The sequence below is a fragment of the Pseudophryne corroboree genome, chromosome 4 (genome assembly GCF_028390025.1).
Source record: "Pseudophryne corroboree isolate aPseCor3 chromosome 4, aPseCor3.hap2, whole genome shotgun sequence".
In the NCBI taxonomy this organism is placed as follows: domain Eukaryota; kingdom Metazoa; phylum Chordata; class Amphibia; order Anura; family Myobatrachidae; genus Pseudophryne; species Pseudophryne corroboree.
In genome coordinates, this window is record NC_086447.1 from 567,157,492 (window position 1) to 567,176,475 (window position 18,984).

Here is an 18,984-nt window from a genome sequence, read left to right on the forward strand (position 1 = left end):
AAAAGGTAAATGAAATGATTTGTTTAATAACATAAATTCCATTCAAATTTCGCAGGGAAAGGGAAAACTTAGCTATTTGGGTGACCCAGATGGAGGTGAACAACACCAAACCTCAATCGTTTTGTGAGGAAAAAGGTGAAAAGAACTCCAAACCCCCTTTAACGGCGGGTAGCTTAAGGCCCTGAGATTCCCAAATAACAAACTCGCAGGAAGCTTCGCTTTAACGCAACTTATCTCCGCGGATGTAAACCTTATAAGCATCCGACTTCCAACGCCCTAAACGCTTAATTTCCTCGCCCGAAGAACCTGCCGCTGCTGCACAAGTCGCTGCTCCTATTCTAAACGAATGCGTCCCGTATTGTTCTAATGGAAGATCCAATGCTATCAAGCATTTTTTTAAAACGCTGGTAAACTGAAATCTCGATAAAGGAATAAGATCCCTATGAACCAACCATTGCCTCCCCCCACTTGGACGATTTTGGCAATAAATCTCTGCCAATTTTACTGGGCAAATACTCGACTCCGGATGCGCAGGAACAGAGACCCATTTACCTTTTCCTAGCTGATCCATTTTAGAACGCTGAATTTTAACAAGCATCATATCTCTTTTAATAACAACATCCCCTGCCATAATACCAGTCTCTGTTGACCTTTTACTCTTTGCCACTAATTCTCCTATCCTTAAAGCCCCGAAAAATGCTAATACGAATGCTAAGCTAAAAAGATTTATTTCATAATCGCCTAAAGCAATGCCTGAAACCGCAGTTACCAAATCTTTCAAAAGACCTATATCAATTGGTCTACGATCATCGCTAAATCTTAACTGCTCCTTAGCCCATCCTCTCAAAGCCCTTGTAAGAATAAATGATTTAGTGGGATCTATTAAACCTTCCAAGCGCGAAAAATACGATATTCCTGCTAAAGCGCTTGACATCGCCGCCTTGGAACGACCTCTCTCGTGCCATAACCATACGAACTCTAAAATCGCATCCTGCCAACTCTTACCCCTACCACTGGAGGCCATGTACTCCTGCCAATCACCCCAAGCTGCAGAATAAGCTCTCAACGTTCCAGGGGCCAGTGCTTTCAACGCCAATGCCTTCATGCCGGCTTGATGATCTGCCATACAAAATCAGGACATGACAAACCATTCACCTTAGCTGATGGAGCTAATCTCCTAAATCTGTCCCATTGAAAACGAGACAAAGCATCCGCTATCTCATTCTCAACCCCGGGCATATGCTTAGCATTTAATTCAATGTTTCTCTGCAGACACCTTAAAGTTAAATGTCTCAGCAACCTCAGCGCATGCGAGCATGAGGTCTTCTGGTTATTAATCGCCTGAACTACCCCTAGGTTGTCGCACCAGAAAACAATTCTTTGATTACTAAGCTTAATTCCCCATTTCTCAATCGCTACGATTATCGGAAAAAGCTCAAGCAAAAGCATACTGCTAGTAAGACCCTTAACTCTCCATTCCTCTGGCCAAGTCCCAGCGCACCACTCGCCCTCAAAATATGCACCAAAACCTAACGAACCTGAAGCATCGGTGGAAAAGTTGAAGCTCACTATTATTGAGTTCTTCATGCAACCAAATGCGAACCCCGTTAAAATCTTGCAAGAAAAGAAGCCAAATCCTACAATCCTCTTTCAAATCTGCTGATATACGGATCATATGATGCGACCTCTTAACACCTGCGGTAGCTCTTTCTAACCTACGACTAAAAACCCTTCCCATCGGCATGACCCTACAGGAAAAATTTAACAAACCTAAAAGCGACTGCACTTGCTTCAAAGACATCTTTTTTGCCGCAATAAAATTCTCTAACAAATTCCTTAAACGATTCACTTTTTCCGAAGGCAATCTACAAAGCCCTGCTTCAGTATCAATTTCTATTCCTTGGTAGGATAAACGTGTCACTGGTCCTTCAGTTTTATCCTTCGCTATAGGTACCCCCATGACTGTAAATAATGATTGAACTGAAAAAAGCAATTCCTGACATTCTGAGCTATCTGCATGACCAACCAATAAAAAATCGTCCAAATAATGGGCGACTCCCGACTGCCCAGTTCCTGCTACTATGCACCACTGCAAAAATGAACTAAAACATTCAAAATAAGAACATGAGACTGAACAGCCCATAGGCAAACACCTATCTACAAAAAATTGACCATCCAGTTTAAAACCCATATACTTAAATGAATCGGGATGCAGTGGTAACAATCTGAAAGCAGATTCTATGTCCACTTTTGCCAATAGAGCTCCAACACCAAAACTTTGTACCAACACGATAGCATCCTCAAATGATTGATATTTAACGCTACAAAACAAAGGATCTAACGCTTCGTTTATTGAGCCCCCTTCCGGGTAAGAAAGGTGCTGAATAATCCGAAATTTCCCAGGCTCCTTTTTCGGAACTACGCCCAAAGGAGAAATGCAAAAATCAGCCAAAGGCGGGCTCTTAAAAGGGCCACACATACGACCCAAACTAACCTCCGCCTCAATTTTAGCCCTTACCACCTCTGGTAGATCTCTAGCTGACTTAAGATTCCTCTTGGCTAAAACTAAAACAGGCCTAATTACTGGCAAATTAAAACCAAACTTAAAACCTTTTAACAAGAAAACCGCCTCCTCCCTGAGAGGATAGCGGCCCAACCAACGCTCTAAGACTTCTAACTTTACTGGCGATTCCGCCTTACCTAGGAACTGCTCTATGTTCCCCTCTACCTGATGACTGACCTGTGGGTCTATTGCAATCTTTCGCTGCATGTACCCCTCCGCACAGCAAACAGGCGTGTCTGTAACGACATGTTGTTCCTCTACTACATTGTGCGTTATTGAACGCATAACATTTCCCTCTTCCTGCTGTGCTAACACCGGATCTGGCCTGAAAGGGCTGCCTGCGTCCTACCAAATCCGTGGCTGTCCTACTGCCTTGGGTCACCTCCAACCAGACTTCAACGTCTTTGAACCCTAAGCTTAAAATTTTTTGTCCATCTTGCTTCTTTCTAAATAATTCGTCGTACTGACGCCAAACGTTATTTCTAGCCGTCAAGTACATATTGTGCACTAGATGAAAGTACTTTAAAACATTCAAAAATTCAGATGGCCGAGACTCTATATAACAAGCCGCAAATACATGCATTCCTGAAAGCCAATTAGAATAACTCCTTCTTGCTTCCTCGGCTGCCGGCCAACCGGCTTTTGCCGCATTTAATGCTTTCTTAGCGTCATGCGTGATTGCAAACATGTCTACAAAACGGCCCTTCTTAATTCTTTCCTTCACCTTAGACCTAACCCCCCTCAATATCGCCGTATTAGCGCAATGGACACTATCTCCTGACGCATCGGGAGCCGAGCTGGATGCTACACTACGCGCTCCCTTAGAACCTTTACTCTTCCCTCTGAGATGCTGTACAAATGTTCGCATAAATTTCCACGGATTCTCTAGCGAACTAGATGAATCCGATAAATCTTCTGAATGGGATAAATTCGCGCTAAGCTGCAATTCAGCGCTTTTCTCACCTGTTCCTGACGTGGAAGGACCTGCATCCAAATCCCCTGTACTCGCTTGTCCCTCGTTGTGCGGCGCGCCCACCGCATCTTGACTCGTTGCTTGCGGGTCCACTGTAGTCAACGCATCTAACGACACTGCCTGAGAAGGTACAACCTGCGGGCTTAATAAATCTGCATTAATCCCTGCCTGAGCAGATGAATCTGACACCGTAGGTGCATCCAATGGCGTCTGCACCCCAGGAAGCAAAAGAGGCATGATAAAAGGCGACTGCCTCGGGGACGGAGGCCTAACCGGGGGAGGGGCCTGAGGCAAAGGTGGTAAACCAAAATGCTGCGAGTTTGCAAATTGGCTCGGTATTGCTTGAACTAATTGCCCGAATTGATTAATTAACTGCGGAGCGGATGCAAACCGGGCAAAATGTGGAACGATATGCGGCTGATAAAATTGGCCTACGTTATGTAATTGAGGGTTAAAAAACTGCTGTTGCCCTGCGAAAGGCAAATGCATTAACTGCTGATCAACTTGATTAAAATATGGCGACCAAGCTACCTGCGTGGGCTGCGCACCGCCTACGGCTTGATTGTGTATAGGGGCCTGCATTCCGTATAAAACCCCTGTTGCATCCATGCCTGTCATCATCCCTCTCCGCTGGTTAGTAATGCTAGGAGCATTCACTGAATGCCTCCCAACATTCCCAACACCTCCAGATGTGGGGGAGCTTAATAAATTCACTCCCCCTTGCATAAATGCTGGTGACTGATTGTTGCCGCCCGCAATCACCCCCCCAGCTCCTGAAGCTGTGGGTGTTGACTGCAAGGCAGCGTTGCTAACTAAAATGGAGTCGGGGGCGGGGCTTATCGCCGCTGCCGCCGAGACCCCAGACTCACTAACTATCACTGAGGATGGCCGGCGGGGGGTGCCTGCAGGGCTGGCGGACGCACTTGCCAGCCATGCACGCAGCACCGAAGGGGAGGGAGACGCTGGCACGCTAGCCGCGGCTGACGGAGCTCTGGCGGTGGTGATTGTGCGACGAGACCCGCGCACAGTGAAGCGCCGGGCTCCTCTCACCGCCGGAGAAGCAGCAGCAGCTGCAAGCGGTCTGGCTGCCTCAACCAAACGGCGAGGGGGGGGAGCACTACGACGGGGACGGGGCATCCTGAGGTAAAATACAACACCCTGACAAATACCTGACAGGAAATTGAATATAAACCTTCTTATAAAACAACAATATTATTCAGTTTAGTAAATTATGAGTTAACCCAATAATATTAAGGACTGTAACTGGAAATTTAAACTTCTAGCTAAATATAAAACAAGCTGAAAAACCTGTGTGAATGATACCAATACAATACCACATCCAGGGATCCCAAAATGGCAAGAGGATTTGAATTCCTCAGCCCTGCCCTATATAAACTCCAACGCCCCGCCTACCAAACAAATTCCATTGGCTAAATGATTGATTGACAGCCTTAACCTCCTCTTCACCCCTAGCAAACTAAAAAAACAGTTTCAGCCAGCTCAGCTTCATAACAAACAGGGTGCTTATATTCTCTCTGTCCTATGCAGTCCTTCGTTCATTTATTTTAGCATAGCAGGGCTGCGATCGCTTGTGCAGCCCTGCTATGCTAAAAAAGTTTCCTGCAAAACAAGACCAGGGTCAGACCTACTTAACCTGTGTGATGAATCCAGTGACGAAGGTCCCGGGATTGACGTCAGACATCCGCCCTCCAAACGCCTGGACATGCCTGTGTTTGCCTCACCACACCTGAAAAATGGTGAGTAGATGCCCCGCAATGCCTCCCCGCCGTCAATCTTCTAACGATCACCGCTGCAATCACTTTCTGCGCAGCCGGCGTCGCTGCTCGCCGGGCAACGACGTGCGTGTGCATTGCGAAGAACCATTGCATGTGAATGGGTCAGAATGACCCCCTTGTTATGTTGTGATGTACATCTCTTTACTTCAATGAATTATACAGTATGAAGATTATGTATTTTATTTCTTATTGATAAGTAGTACTTGCATGGTTATAGATAGACATCAACTCCACATGCTGCTCTCCTCCTTACTCTCCTTCTACTTCCTACTTCCTTCTACTTCCTGATCACATGTTCATATGTGCAGCCAGATTCTTAAAGGCACACTACCTCATCTAGCTAATGCACCTAAACTATTTACATAGATACTACATCTCCCCCTTCCTTTCATATCTGTAAATTAATATATTTCTTTAAAAGACATAAAATTGATTTTACATTCAACCAATTAAACATACAACAATATGCTGACTGAATTTGAGCATGAACATTAACCCACAATATACAATACACATTAAACTGGAAAATATTTTTGAACAACAAATTATGAGCTTTAAGATGAAAGTCATATATGCTCAATAAGCCTTGTAGGAGGTTTAATGACTCTGCCTGCTTTCGTCCGAGTATATGATCCTTCACTCAAAGGAACAGACACAATAGAATCACTTGGTGCTGAGGATGTTATAGGTGGTATGTTGACATCATCTTGACTTGGTGCATCAGAAGATAAGGATGGGAATATCTTCTTGAAATGGGACACATTCCTTGTCACAGTGTGATGGTCATTTCCTGCAACAACCATTGTTCCTTTCCTTTTCACTACAGTCAGTGGACTTGGGTGAAAAGCAGTCATGTCCTTACGTACTACTTTTTGTTTCACCAGAACACGATCTCCTTCTTGTAAGTCCGAAACAATAGCTCTCCTTTTCCGGTCTGCATATTGTTTAGCCTTTTGTTTATTGGCAGAGTCCTTCTGTCTAACCTGATGCTCTCTAGATGAAGGAGTCAAATGCATTTCTTGAAGAGTGGATCTGATTACTTTTCTTTGAAACATTAATGTCTGAGGAGGGACATTTGTTGTGGAATGAGGCACTGAGCGATATTGTCTGAGAAATTGATTTAGAGATTGTTGAATTGAAATTCGGGATACTTTACAAATCTTTATTTGCTTTCCCAGATTACGCATGAAACGTTCAACAAGACCATTAGCCTGTGGCCACAGGGGAGTGATTTTTTGATGTCGAATTCCAAAATGTTTCATGAATTTGCTGAAATCATCACCTTGAAATGGCGGACCATTATCAATCTTTATTGTTCCTGGAATTCCATAAGTAGTAAATATTCTATCCAACGCTGGTAAGACAGATGTGGCAGACGTTGAAGATATTATTTCAAGAACAGGATATCTTGAATCTTCATCCACAGCCACTAGTACGTATTTACCATTGTATAATGGTCCATAGAAATCAACATCGACATTTTCCCAGACATTTTCAAGTAGATTAGTCATCCGCAATGGTTCACTGCTAGTTTGCGTAGAAAGAAGGGTGCATGTCATACAGTTATGGATTTCCGATTCAACAAGTTGCTCCATGGAGGGAAACCATACCTTTTCACGTAAAAGTTGTTTGGTCTTTACGATTCCTAAATGACTGGCATGGGCAATATCAATTACCCTCTTTCTCAAAACAGCTGGAATAACAATTTTGTCACCTCTGAGAATTATTGAATCATCATGTACAGTAAGTTCTTGACAGTGTTTATGAAGTGTTCAGAATTCTTGTTCCTCATCAGTTGAAAATAAAAACTGTCCCAGTCGCCAATCATTGGAAATAATGCAGTGTTTTACTGCTGACAAAACTTTATCTTTTATGTTGGCACTAGTAAGTGAATCAGGAATTGAATTGTTAATAATAAAGTTCACATATTCCTCCACTGAAGTAGACTGCGATATGTCAGAAGGCAGAGGATGTCTGGACATGTAATCTGAGGGATTGTCAGCACCAGCTCTATGAATGATGGAGAAATTGTATGCCTGCAAACGTAAGCCCCATCGCTGTATCCTAGCTGGTTGTTTTGATTTTGGATTTCCAAAAAGTGTCACTAGGGCTTGATGATCAGTCTGGATGGTAAAGTCAATGCTGTATAGATAGAGATGAAAGCGTTCACAACCCCAGACTACTGCAAGAGCTTCCCTTTCTGGTTGAGAGTAACGTTTTTCCACCTCTGTCAAACTACGACTTGCACATGCTACAATATGATGATCCCCATGTGTATTCACCTGAGTCAAGATAGCTCCGAGCCCCACAGGACTGGCATCCACAATAAGTTCTGTTTTCCAGTCAGTGTTGTAATATGACATTGTGACACTATCCTGCAGGCATCGTTTTATATCATCAAATGCTTGTGATTGAGAGGAAGTCCATATGAATTTTGAATTTTTCTTTGTGAGTTCCCTAAGTGGGGCAGTCAGAGTAGCGTAATTTGGAATGAATTGGGAGCAATAGTTAGTCATCCCTAGAAACGACTTGACCTCACCAGCATTAGCAGGTTTGGACATATTTGTGATAGCCTGGACTTTTTGTGGATCAGGACCAACTCCATCTTTAGAAAAGATATGCCCAAAAAATTGTAGCTTCTGTTGAAGAAAGACGCATTTATCTTTATTCAGTGTTACGTTTTTGGCTTGAAGACACTGCAACACTTGACGCAGAGCTACATCATGTTCCTGGCGTGTTGCTCCAAAAACCAGGATATCATCACTGTAATTGATGGCATTTGGAACTGACTGTATAACCTGACGGATAGCATTTTGAAACACCTCTGCTGCAGATACGATTCCAAATGATAGCCGTTTGTATCGTCGTAACCCAACATGAGTTGAGAATGTTGTTATTTGCCGTGACTCTTCATCAAGTTCCAGTTGATGATAACCTTTATTTAAATCCAATTTTGAAAAGAAACTTGCACATGTGAGTCGATGTATGATATCATCCATAATAGGAGTAATATGGCGCTCTCTTTTAATGGCAACATTAGGACGATGCATATCAACACATATTCTCACTGCATTTGGTAGACCTGGTTTGGGCACTACCACAATAGGGGATACCCATGGTGTCGGACCAGATACCTTTTCAATTATATCTAAGTCTTCAAGGGCCTGAATTTCTTCTTCCACTTGCTTCCTTATGTTGATAGGAATACGCCGATGTTCTTGAGTAATTGGGATAACTGAGTGATCAATGTGAAGATGAACTTGATAGTCTTTAAGTTTTCCAAAGCCATGTAAAAGATGTTCATACTCCCGTAGTAAAATATCCACATCACTTCGTAGTGGTTTTGGGTCATGTAGGACAGGAGTGAGATTGAGAGGGTCATGTAAGACATGAGCGGAATCATGAGTGTGTGCCACAATTTGTATAAGACCCAACTCTGATGCAGTATCCAATCCCAAAAGATTACCTCTTGCATACTTAGTGACATAAAATACAGCTTTTGTCATTTTGTCATTTTTGCGTGCAATTATGTCAAAAGAACCCTTTAGTGGAAGAGGTCGTTTATTACCATAGATGAATATTTTCACAGATGTTGGATTCAAAATTACTCTGCCATGCAGCTTCTTCAAACTGGTAGCATCCATTATATTTACAGAAGCACCGGAATCTATGAGAAAGTCGACAGAAGTATGTTCTAGAGCACAGGTTCTCAAACTCGGTCCTCAGGACCCCACACAGTGCATGTTTTGCAGGTCTCCTCACAGAATCACAATTGAAATAATGAGCTCCACATGTGGACCTTTAAAAATGTGTCAGTGAGTAATTAATACACCTGTGCACCTGCTGGGTTACCTGCAAAACATGCACTGTGTGGGGTCCTGAGGACCGAGTTTGAGAACCTCTGTTCTAGAGTGATGGCAGTTTTTGGACCTTGTTTTTTCCAACTTGATGAATCATGTAGATAAATCCTTCTGACTTGTCATCACTGTCAGATGATTCTGCAGGCAGATCCACTGTAGAATGTTGATCCACACAACGTCTTTCGCCTGGATTTAAACTGCTGTGAAGATTGTCTAGGTGTAGACTTGATTTCCTTAGATTTACAAACAGAGGAAAAGTGATTCATTTTGCCACATGCAGTGCAAATTTTACCTGTGGCAGGACAGTCTCCTGAATGTGGATAGGAGCGTCCACACCTGTAACATGATCTAGATTTCCCTGTCTCCGGAATGGTACTTGTGTCAGTGTGTAATTTATTGCACACTTGCAGCTGGGTCATGCCCCTCTCCATGTCTTTAGCGTGTGTCTCTGAAAGTTGTAGACTTCTAGCATATTGCTGCAGCTCAGTCAGCGTCATTTCAGATTTATGAGCACGTCTGCGCAACTTTCCACATGTTCCAAATGCGATTAGCTGCTGCTTAATTTCATCCTCTACATCATGGAACTGACAAGTTTTGGCAAGAATCCGTAATCTAGTAATGTATGCATCAACAGATTAAGTTTGCAGTTGCATAGCTGTCCTGAATAGGTATTTTGAATGTGACAGGCTGCATTTTGGGGCAAAATAAGCAGTCAGAGAGTCCCTGCATTTGTTATAATCCCTGGTGTCTGCCTCTGGCAAAGTATCATACAGTTCATAAATCTTGGAGCCAGCACTGAGAAGAAGAATGCTTTTCTTTTTGCTATCAGAAGTAACCCCCATAGCTTCAATATAGTGATCAAACTGGGCAAGCCATTTTCTCCATAACTCTGCTGCATGAGGGGCATCATTATGCAGAAACTGAGGGATTAATGCTAGCATGTCAGCCATGGTGACTAAGAGGAATGTACAGTAGCTGAGTGTAAGTAGTTAAAAGTTAAAAGTTTATCCTCGTCGCCAGTTGTTATGTCCTGATGTACATCTCTTTACTTCAATGAATCATACAGTATGAAGGTTATGTATTTTATTTTTTATTGGTAAGTAGTACTTGCATGGTTATAGATAGACATCAACTCCACATGCTGCTCTCCTCCTTACTCTCCTTCTACTTCCTACTTCCTTCTACTTCCTGATCACATGTTCATCTGTGCAGCCAGATGCTTAAAGGCACATCTAGCTAATGCACATAAACTATTTACATAGATACTACACCCCTGTGTGTGCCTATACAAATCACAGGAAAGGTACACCTGACGGCTGTTACATTATTTTGCTTCATATGTCATATGTTGGTTAATTAATAGCAATTTTATTGGTCATCGTTACAACTCTTGACTGACTCCAATTATTGCTCTCTTATATCACTTAGTTACATTGTAGATAACATGACTAATTATTCGTGATGAACATTCTCACTGTATTAATGTAACAGTTATTCCATTGAAAGCACAAATTCACCTTTCCAGCTGTGACTTCTATTTACTTTTAGGATGGTGGCCTGCAGGTACCCCCATTCCCGGAGAGGAGACAGCCCCGGCACCTGCGCAATCGATCTGGCATGCGCAGAAGCTGCGGTGCAATAGTGAATGCACAAACTCCTGGCTTTTAAGGAATGCATCAGCTGCAGCCCATAGAAGCTAGCTAGGGCTGCGTGAAAGGCAGGAATTGACTGCCTGTAATGTCTGTGACTAACAGGTAGAACTTCCAATAGCACATCCCTGTTAGTCACTGTCATGATTGGACGCTATTCTGACGCCAGAACGTGCGTAACTGCAAATAATATTGTATGGATCAATGTCTGCAAATGCCCTGTGTGTAGTTGTGTATAAATCCGACGTATCAATGGATGTGATGCCAACGCATCTGGGTTACATCGAAATGGGCATGAATGAAATGTGTATTATTCCAATTGATGTATCAATGTACCAGTATGTGATAACTGTCTTTGCATGTTAAATGGTTGAAGCTTGATTGATCTGCTGGCATTTCATTGTAGCCACAGATCACAGAGACACACTGACTACATAGGTGTGAAATTTAGTTTAGTTTACTCACCCCAGAATAAGAACTGAGATCTTAAAGTAAACACAGGTCAGGCCTGAAATGTGTTTTCTCAACTGGCTTGTGTATCTCCCAACAGGTTGTTTCCTGACCCCAGGGGGTCACCAGAGAGAGACCAGAAAGACATGCTGGCCAGGGAAGGTAATTAAAAACTTCCTTCCACCAGCTATAACAGTGTCTTAGTATGATTGATAAAGCTGATTGCCCAGCTTCAAAAGGAAGGGAAGAGTAATTAGCCAGCCCCTGCGTATATGACCAAGAGACCCCATGTTACAGTTGAATTTACACAATTAACTCTGATCTGGAAAGGGTTAACAGTAACACTCCAGAGGGAGGGGGGTTGAAGGGGCAGCATGTTTTTTAAATAGGAGACTCAAAGAGGGTAAGGGGTCCATTATCAAAGAAGCGAGTCAGGAGAACATTCTGGCTCTGTAATGTTCCGATATATCTGAAGCGGCTTCACTTCATCTCATCGTTCTACTGTGCATGCGTGCTAGTATCGGTGGGTTTAACTTCTTATTTTTATTTTCTTGAAGTTGTCTTTCTGTTGTGACTTTGACTTTTTTATCATTATATTCTTGTAACTTTCTTTTTTCTGTAACATAAGCTTTGAAGTGTATTACTTGAATTAAATAATCTAATTTTAGATCTGGTTTCTGTTGTGTATCCAACCAGACTCTCTGAAAGAGGCGTTACCAAAATATTAATAATTCTAGGTGCAGGCAAAAGCCATAAGTTTGCCTTGGGTCATACCCTAAACATTTGTACTTTGGCTGGTGGCAGTGATTTTGTGTGAAATAAACACACGCGCTCAGGTATCCAGTAAAGGTGTCACGTGGCAGGGATTCGCAGATTGGCGTATCTGGGGAATCGCCGTGCCTAGGATCGTGACAGTCACAGTGAAGCTAGTGCATCCATCAACTGTTTATGGCTTCACTGACACTGAGCTGAGGTGGCAGATTTTACCTGGGGGGCTGCTGCAGTCCTACAGTCCATAGGTAAAATCCGCCACTGAACCTTTTCTCTCTAGAAAATTATTTCTCAGATATAGTACAAGCTTGAGAAACTGTGTCCATTTTATAATTTTAAAGCTCGGAGAGAGATAAAATTGTGAGAGATAAAGTAGTAAGTACCATCAATCAGATCCTATCATTTTCAAACACAGCCCTATAAGGCATAAATAGATCTCTTTATACTCTATAAAGAATACTTTATCTCTTACAATTTTAACTCTCTCTGAGCTTTAATAAATACCCCCTTTAGTACTGAATTCTTACATTTATTCATCACAATGCTTTTTGGAACTTGCTTGGATTCATTTAGAGTTAATTAGTTATATTGCTTTTTAGACATACTGATTAGCTAGTTTTTCATAACTTTTTTTATAAGTTTTTTTCTACCATTTGATGTTTAATAAATTACTGTATGTGTTTTATGTTTGTTAATTGAAGGTTAAAGTTGTTATACACTCATTGTCCATATACAGTATTGTAAGGTTTGGTGCTGCCACCCTTTCCTCTTCTACAGTAGCTGCCGCACTGTCTTACAGTAAGTAGTTATATTCAGTGAGCACCCTTTTTTCCCTCTTGTTTAATAGCACTTCTTTTATATCTTCCAGGTGCGTATATTGTGGAAGTAATAAAAGTATGAAAATTAAGATGGATAGATTTAAAGATTTGTTTCTGCATGACATTTTAAATTGTAATCTCATATTGACCTAGAGGGACTAATGCAGAATTGGCCACAAAAGGAGCACATTTTACCCTGATAAAAAACCATCCACAAAATATAACAGTTGCACCAACTTTTTTGTTCTTTAAGTAATGTTTTAAATCCATATATGAACTATTTATACATCAAAAATTACATCAATAGAAAATAAGAAACATTGAATTAAAAACATAAATGTATATAAACACTGCTGAATGCCACTGCATAAAATACTGTAGTACAACATAACAGGAAATTAAATATGGTACAGTATATACTGTATGATTTTCTTGAAATGTACTACAATCTAAAAATGTTTTTATTTCTACATAAATATGCTGTTGTGATATTGTGGGCTAACATTAGAAAAGATTAATAAAGTGCTATTGATGAAAATCTGGAATTGAAGGTAATGTGTGAGTATTGCTAAAATTAAACAAACTTGTTATCCTCACATTTTTCATTAAAGATGCAAAGAAAATCTACAGTATATAATTTCACAACTAAGAGAAATTGTGCTATTGTAGGTATAAATAATGAAACTACTGTAACAGTAAATGTGAGGCTGAAAATAGACATTTACCAAACACGGTACTTAGTTCCCATGTTCCCTGTCACTTACTAGGTGGCCTGGCAGAAGACTTCAGTTCAGTGGTGTAACTATAGCGGATACTATGGGGCCCTGCTGCTTAGGGGGCCGTCACTCCAGCAAGCAATTCACTTTATTATTTTCATTTCCTTTTAGTAACATTCCACAGCCCAGTAGTTCCAGGTAGTACAGATGTGACCTCATACATTTAGCCTCAATACACCATGCATTGCTAGATTCCTGGTGAGAGTGAGCTGGGAATGCCTGTGCAACTCTGCTATAGCGTTGGGTATGCATTACCGCCGGTTGGGATCCCATCCGTCAGAATACCGACCACGGGATCTGAGCATCGGAATGCCGCAGGGGGGCTAGGGTGAGTGCAACAACTCCTTGTGGGCTCAGAGGTGAGTGCACCAAGAGTGGGACTAGTCCCTGCTAGTCAGCTTGCCAACTGTCAGGAAAGGGGTGTGGAATTTAGCCGTCAGTAATGTTACAGGTGGTCTCATGACTGATGGTCATATTACTAAGTTCTGGTTAAAATGATATGCGGCATGAATATATTTTGCGGCTGTATCTGCATGAAAAATGCAGGAAAACATTGTAACATAGCATTTCGTATGCAGAAAGAGCTGCAGTCGCACACAGAATATAGGCATGCCACATATCATTTTAATCAGAGAAGTCTCATTGTGCGGTGTGAAAAAGGTAAATTTTTTGGGGAAAATGTTCACAAAAAGATGCCCAGTGTTAGTAAATGCACTCACAACTAGGTGCGACCAGAAGCACAGTTTAACATGACCGCTGCAATGATGAAGTAGGACACATCCGTATGGTGGTATGGGGGGGGGGGGGTGTCACTGGAACAGTGTCGGTGGAAGTAGAAGAGTAGAAGGAAGATTGGTGCTGCAGCTGCTGGATTAGCACTGCTGGTGCATGTCACCATGAAGAAGGGGGGGGGGGGTAGATGGGGATGGGGGATCAAGCTGTGCAAGCTCTCACCAGGTCTGGTGGGAAGGGGAGGGGGAGTCTATACAAGCTGTCACCAGGTCTGAAGGGAGGGTGTCTGTGCACCTGGCATATGTCCATTTGTCACTTCAGGTGTATGTCCCTCTGTCACCCTGTGTATATGCACCTCTGTCACTATGTGTATACCCCTCTGTCACCCCATGTATATGCATACCTCCCAACATGACCCTCTCCAGGAGGGACACAATGCTCTGCTTCTGGACTTTCTCTTAATTTATGATTGCCGGCACCTGTTTTGAGCAGGTTACTGGATAAGAAAGGTGTTTCTCCACTGCAATCCTAAATTAAGAGTGAAGTCCAGGAGCAGAGCATTCTGTCTCTTCTGGAGAGGGTCATGTTGGGAGGTATGTATATGTGTACATGTCCCTCTGTCAACATGTGTACAGGCATTAATGTCATCCTAGGTGATGAAAAAGAGGAGTGCAGCACATTGGGATGACATATTGGGGGTCATTCCGAGTTGTTCGCTCTGTATTTTTTTCTCGCAACGGAGCGATTAGTCGCTAATGCGCATGCGCAATGTCCACAGTGCGACTGCGCCAAGTAAATTTGCTATGCAGTTAGGTTTTTTACTCACGGCATTACGAGGTTTTTTCTTCGTTCTGGTGATCGTAATGTGATTGACAGGAAGTGGGTGTTTCTGGGCGGAAACTGGCCGTTTTATGGGTGTGTGTGAAAAAACGCTACCGTTTCTGGGAAAAACGCGGGAGTGGCTGGAGAAACGGAGGAGTGTCTGGGCGAACGCTGGGTGTGTTTGTGACGTCAAACCAGGAACGAAACTGACTGAACTGATCGCAGATGCCGAGTAAGTCTGGAGCTACTCAGAAACTGCTAAGAAGTGTCTATTCGCAATTCTGCTAATCTTTCGTTAGCAATTTTGAGAAGCTAAGATTCACTCCAAGTAGGCGGCGGCTTAGCGTGTGCAAAGCTGCTAAAAGCAGCTTGCGAGCGAACAACTCGGAATGACCCCCATTATGCGAGACAATACCCCTTTGTAGTGAGACCACCTTTTTTGGGAGCAAATATATCTACTATTACTACCCCCCCCCCCCGCCTTCTTTCTCCTATCATGGTGCCTACCCCATCATTTTCCTCTGGATCTGTCCCTGCCACTGGGTGACATAAAATGATTATATATTAGTATAGCTGACACCTCAGTCTCCATGCTGCCTGATATCACCCTCTACTCTGTCAGATCCCTCCCCCTCTCTGCATTGCTGACCCCAAACTCTCACGCATATTGCAAATTTTTGCTATGGGGCCCACAAAGATCTAGTTACGCCCCTGCTTCAGTTGATATTGCAACCATTTTTCTCAACTGTGCTTATTATAGATGCAGATGTCATTAGTGTTCAGCTGTTGATAAAGTTAGATAAAAAAAAAACCAGAATGTAGGCAGGGGGATGTTTATCCCCAGTGGTGTCGAGAGGAGGGGAGGGGGTACAGATTACCTGGGCACAGGCATGCCAAGGGGCCCAGGCCAGAGCACTCCAGTAGCTATTTTTTTAGTGGGATACAGTTTTTTCTGTATTACAAATCAGTGGGCGGGCGTGCGGGCATGCAAGCAGCTGGTCAGGCTGCCAGAAGGGGGTATGTATGCGTGCGTCACCTGGCTGTTTGTTCCTTGTCACGGTCGTCCCTCACAGCCACTTCTACCTGCCGCACCACTGCTAGGATCTCGCAAGATTATATCATCATCTCGTGAGTCAATCTCTGCTGCCGGCTCTGGATGGCATCTTCAGAATCAACAAGCTCCAGGAGGTAGGCAGGGACTGGGAAGGGCAAGCGTGCATCTGGCTGGGCATGGCCTGTGGGTTTAAGAAGTGGCGCAGCTCAGCTAGTGGTGTCTTACCCCCACAGTATTTTTTTCCAGACTGTAAGTAATTTGTGTACTAAGTTCGATGTATATTGCTCCAGGCATTCCAGATTTGTGGCCGAAAACTATGCATTTTTACATGTCACCCCCCACCCCTAGGGGTGTCTTTACCCCACAGTATTTTTTTCCAGATTGTAAATCATATGTGTACCAAGTTTGGAGTAAATTTTCTCCAGGCATTCTAGAGTTATGCTGAAACGCGCGCGCACACACACACACACACACACACACACACACACACACACACACACGTCCATTTTTATGCATCTAGATTAGCAAACAGGTTATGAGCCCAGGACTGCAGAATGAAAAGTAAGAAAGTCAGTATATCAGTGAAAGAAACAACCGAGCCCAGAGAAAATGATTGCTGCTTCCAGTACACCAACCAATTTCATAGTGATGAATTTGACTAACCACACGTCAGGCATGTAAATTCAAAGTATAGATGCTGCTCATAAGAGAAGGTATGTGGAAATGTATACAAGAGGCTAGGGGGTAAATGTATTATAGCGGCACGGATTGTGCCGCTATAACACTTTCTGCTTCGCCTCATTACCGAGGCAAAGCAGGAAGGGACATCAACAAGATGTATTAACATCTTGGGCTAGATGCATCATCGCTTGGAAAGTGATAAAATGGAGAGTGAAAAAGTGACAGCCAATCAGCTCCTAACTGCCATTTTTCAAACACAGCCTGTGACATCGCAGGTAGGACCTGATTGGCTGGTACTTTTTCACTCTCCATTTTATCACTTTCCAAGCGATGATGCATCTAGCCACTAGTCTGCCGAAGCTGGGGAGCGAAAGCTCTTTCCTCCCGATATGTCCCCTGAGCACATAGCGCATCAGCTCAGTGCTGAAGCGCTGTGTCTCCCTGTCCCGGCTGGCTCCAGTGCACCTGCACGGGATCTCACTACTCATGTGAGATCCCATGCGCAGTCTGTAGCCGGCATTCACCACAGCTCTGTACCTGCTGTAGTCTATGGGCATCGCCACCTGCAGCTGTTGAAATCAACAGCTGCAGGTTTCAGAACGGTCAGCAATGCTGACTGTTCGTACATTGGCCTTACATATTGGCCTGCTATCTTTTAGATAGCAGTGCCGATATGGATAGGGGCGCAAAGCAGCCCTTTCACTGTGCACTCTCTGCAGCCATCATTCATGGGGAGAAGTGGTATAGCACACATAACGTGCACTGATAACACTTCTCCCCCATAGCGCCCACTCTCATATTTACCCCTAAGACTGATTTAAGTCACAGAGAAATGGAATAAGAAAGTCGAGAAAGTCCAGAGTACAATATAACTCAGTGTAGGTGATGATCAGATTGTGCATATATGTAACTGTGAAGCTGAAAGAGAAATGTAGGATGTGCTGCAGAAAGTGTATGAGAGAGCTATTGTAAGCAATAAGTGTATTTAATAAGAAAGTTGTACCAGAGTAAAATGCTTAAAGGCTACCACAAGCAGGATTATATAAGACCAGGAGCATAACCAGAACTTTGTGGGCCCCATAGCAACATTTTGAAGGGGTCCCTGTCCAAATGCTTCTAGAGAGATCTCTCCACAGCAGTTGTTAATTTTATGTCTCATAATAGTGGTCTATTTTATTTTATGAACCATAGTAGAGCCTTAGTTAATGTTATAGTAGTGCCCTAATTTATTTTAGGAACCATAGTAGTGCCCTTTTTAACATTATCTTACATTGTAGGGCTGCCATTACACATTATGCAACACAGTACCCCCAATTCACATGACATACAGTGTCCCCAGTACATATTATTATACATTATCATATCTCCAGTTCATATTATCCCACATTACAGTGCCCCAGTTCATATTATGCCACACTATAGTGCCTCCACTTCATATAGTGCCACATTATGGAACCCTAGTTTATATTATGTAACACTATAATGCCCTCTAATTAAATTAACACCACATACATACCCTCCAAAGGTTCCTTTTTAGTAGGTACAATACCTTTCTTTTAATGGCCTGTACCGATTTTTGACTCTCCAGACTTTCATTGAAAGTATAGGAAAATGGGCATGGTCATGCCCCCTTTACCTATGGCCATGCCCACTTTTCTAATTTGTACCTATTTTTATATGTAAAATGTTGGAGGGTATGCACATATTAATAAGCTGGTCCAGGGGGGTGTAACTATGTATATTGTAGACACCAAGGCAAAGGTTTGTAAGGGCCCATACATTTCTACCAATGTTGAAAAATGTATATACTACATGTAACTTTGACAGGGAAGGTGGTCTCTAGGCCCCATAGCAGCTGCACTCCCTGCCCCTTTGGTAACTATGCCTTTGTATAAGAAGTACACTAGAAATGGTAGAAATTCTGTGATGCATAGGAGAAAGACCTTTCATATAGCAGCCCTACTACTCAGTGTTTTCCCAGACAGCTATTCGATGCTTGTAACAATAGTTGATCCAAAACCAGAGATGATAAACTGACA

General features: G+C 42.8%; 1 protein-coding gene across 1 annotated transcript; it reads right to left on the bottom strand.

Annotated features, from left to right (window-relative positions):
* Nucleotides 1-220: 220 nt before the first annotated feature.
* Nucleotides 221-1,105, bottom strand: LOC134910956 (integrase/recombinase xerD homolog). The gene has a single exon (XM_063919348.1). The coding sequence runs from the start codon at nucleotides 1,103-1,105 to the stop codon at nucleotides 221-223; it is 885 nt and encodes a 294-aa protein (XP_063775418.1).
* Nucleotides 1,106-18,984: the final 17,879 nt, after the last annotated feature.

What these genes read in the sequence shown, in the direction of transcription:
- LOC134910956 (XM_063919348.1), bottom strand. Translation starts at nt 1,105, where the DNA reads ATGAAGGCATTGGCGTTGAAAGCACTGGCCCCTGGAACGTTGAGAGCT.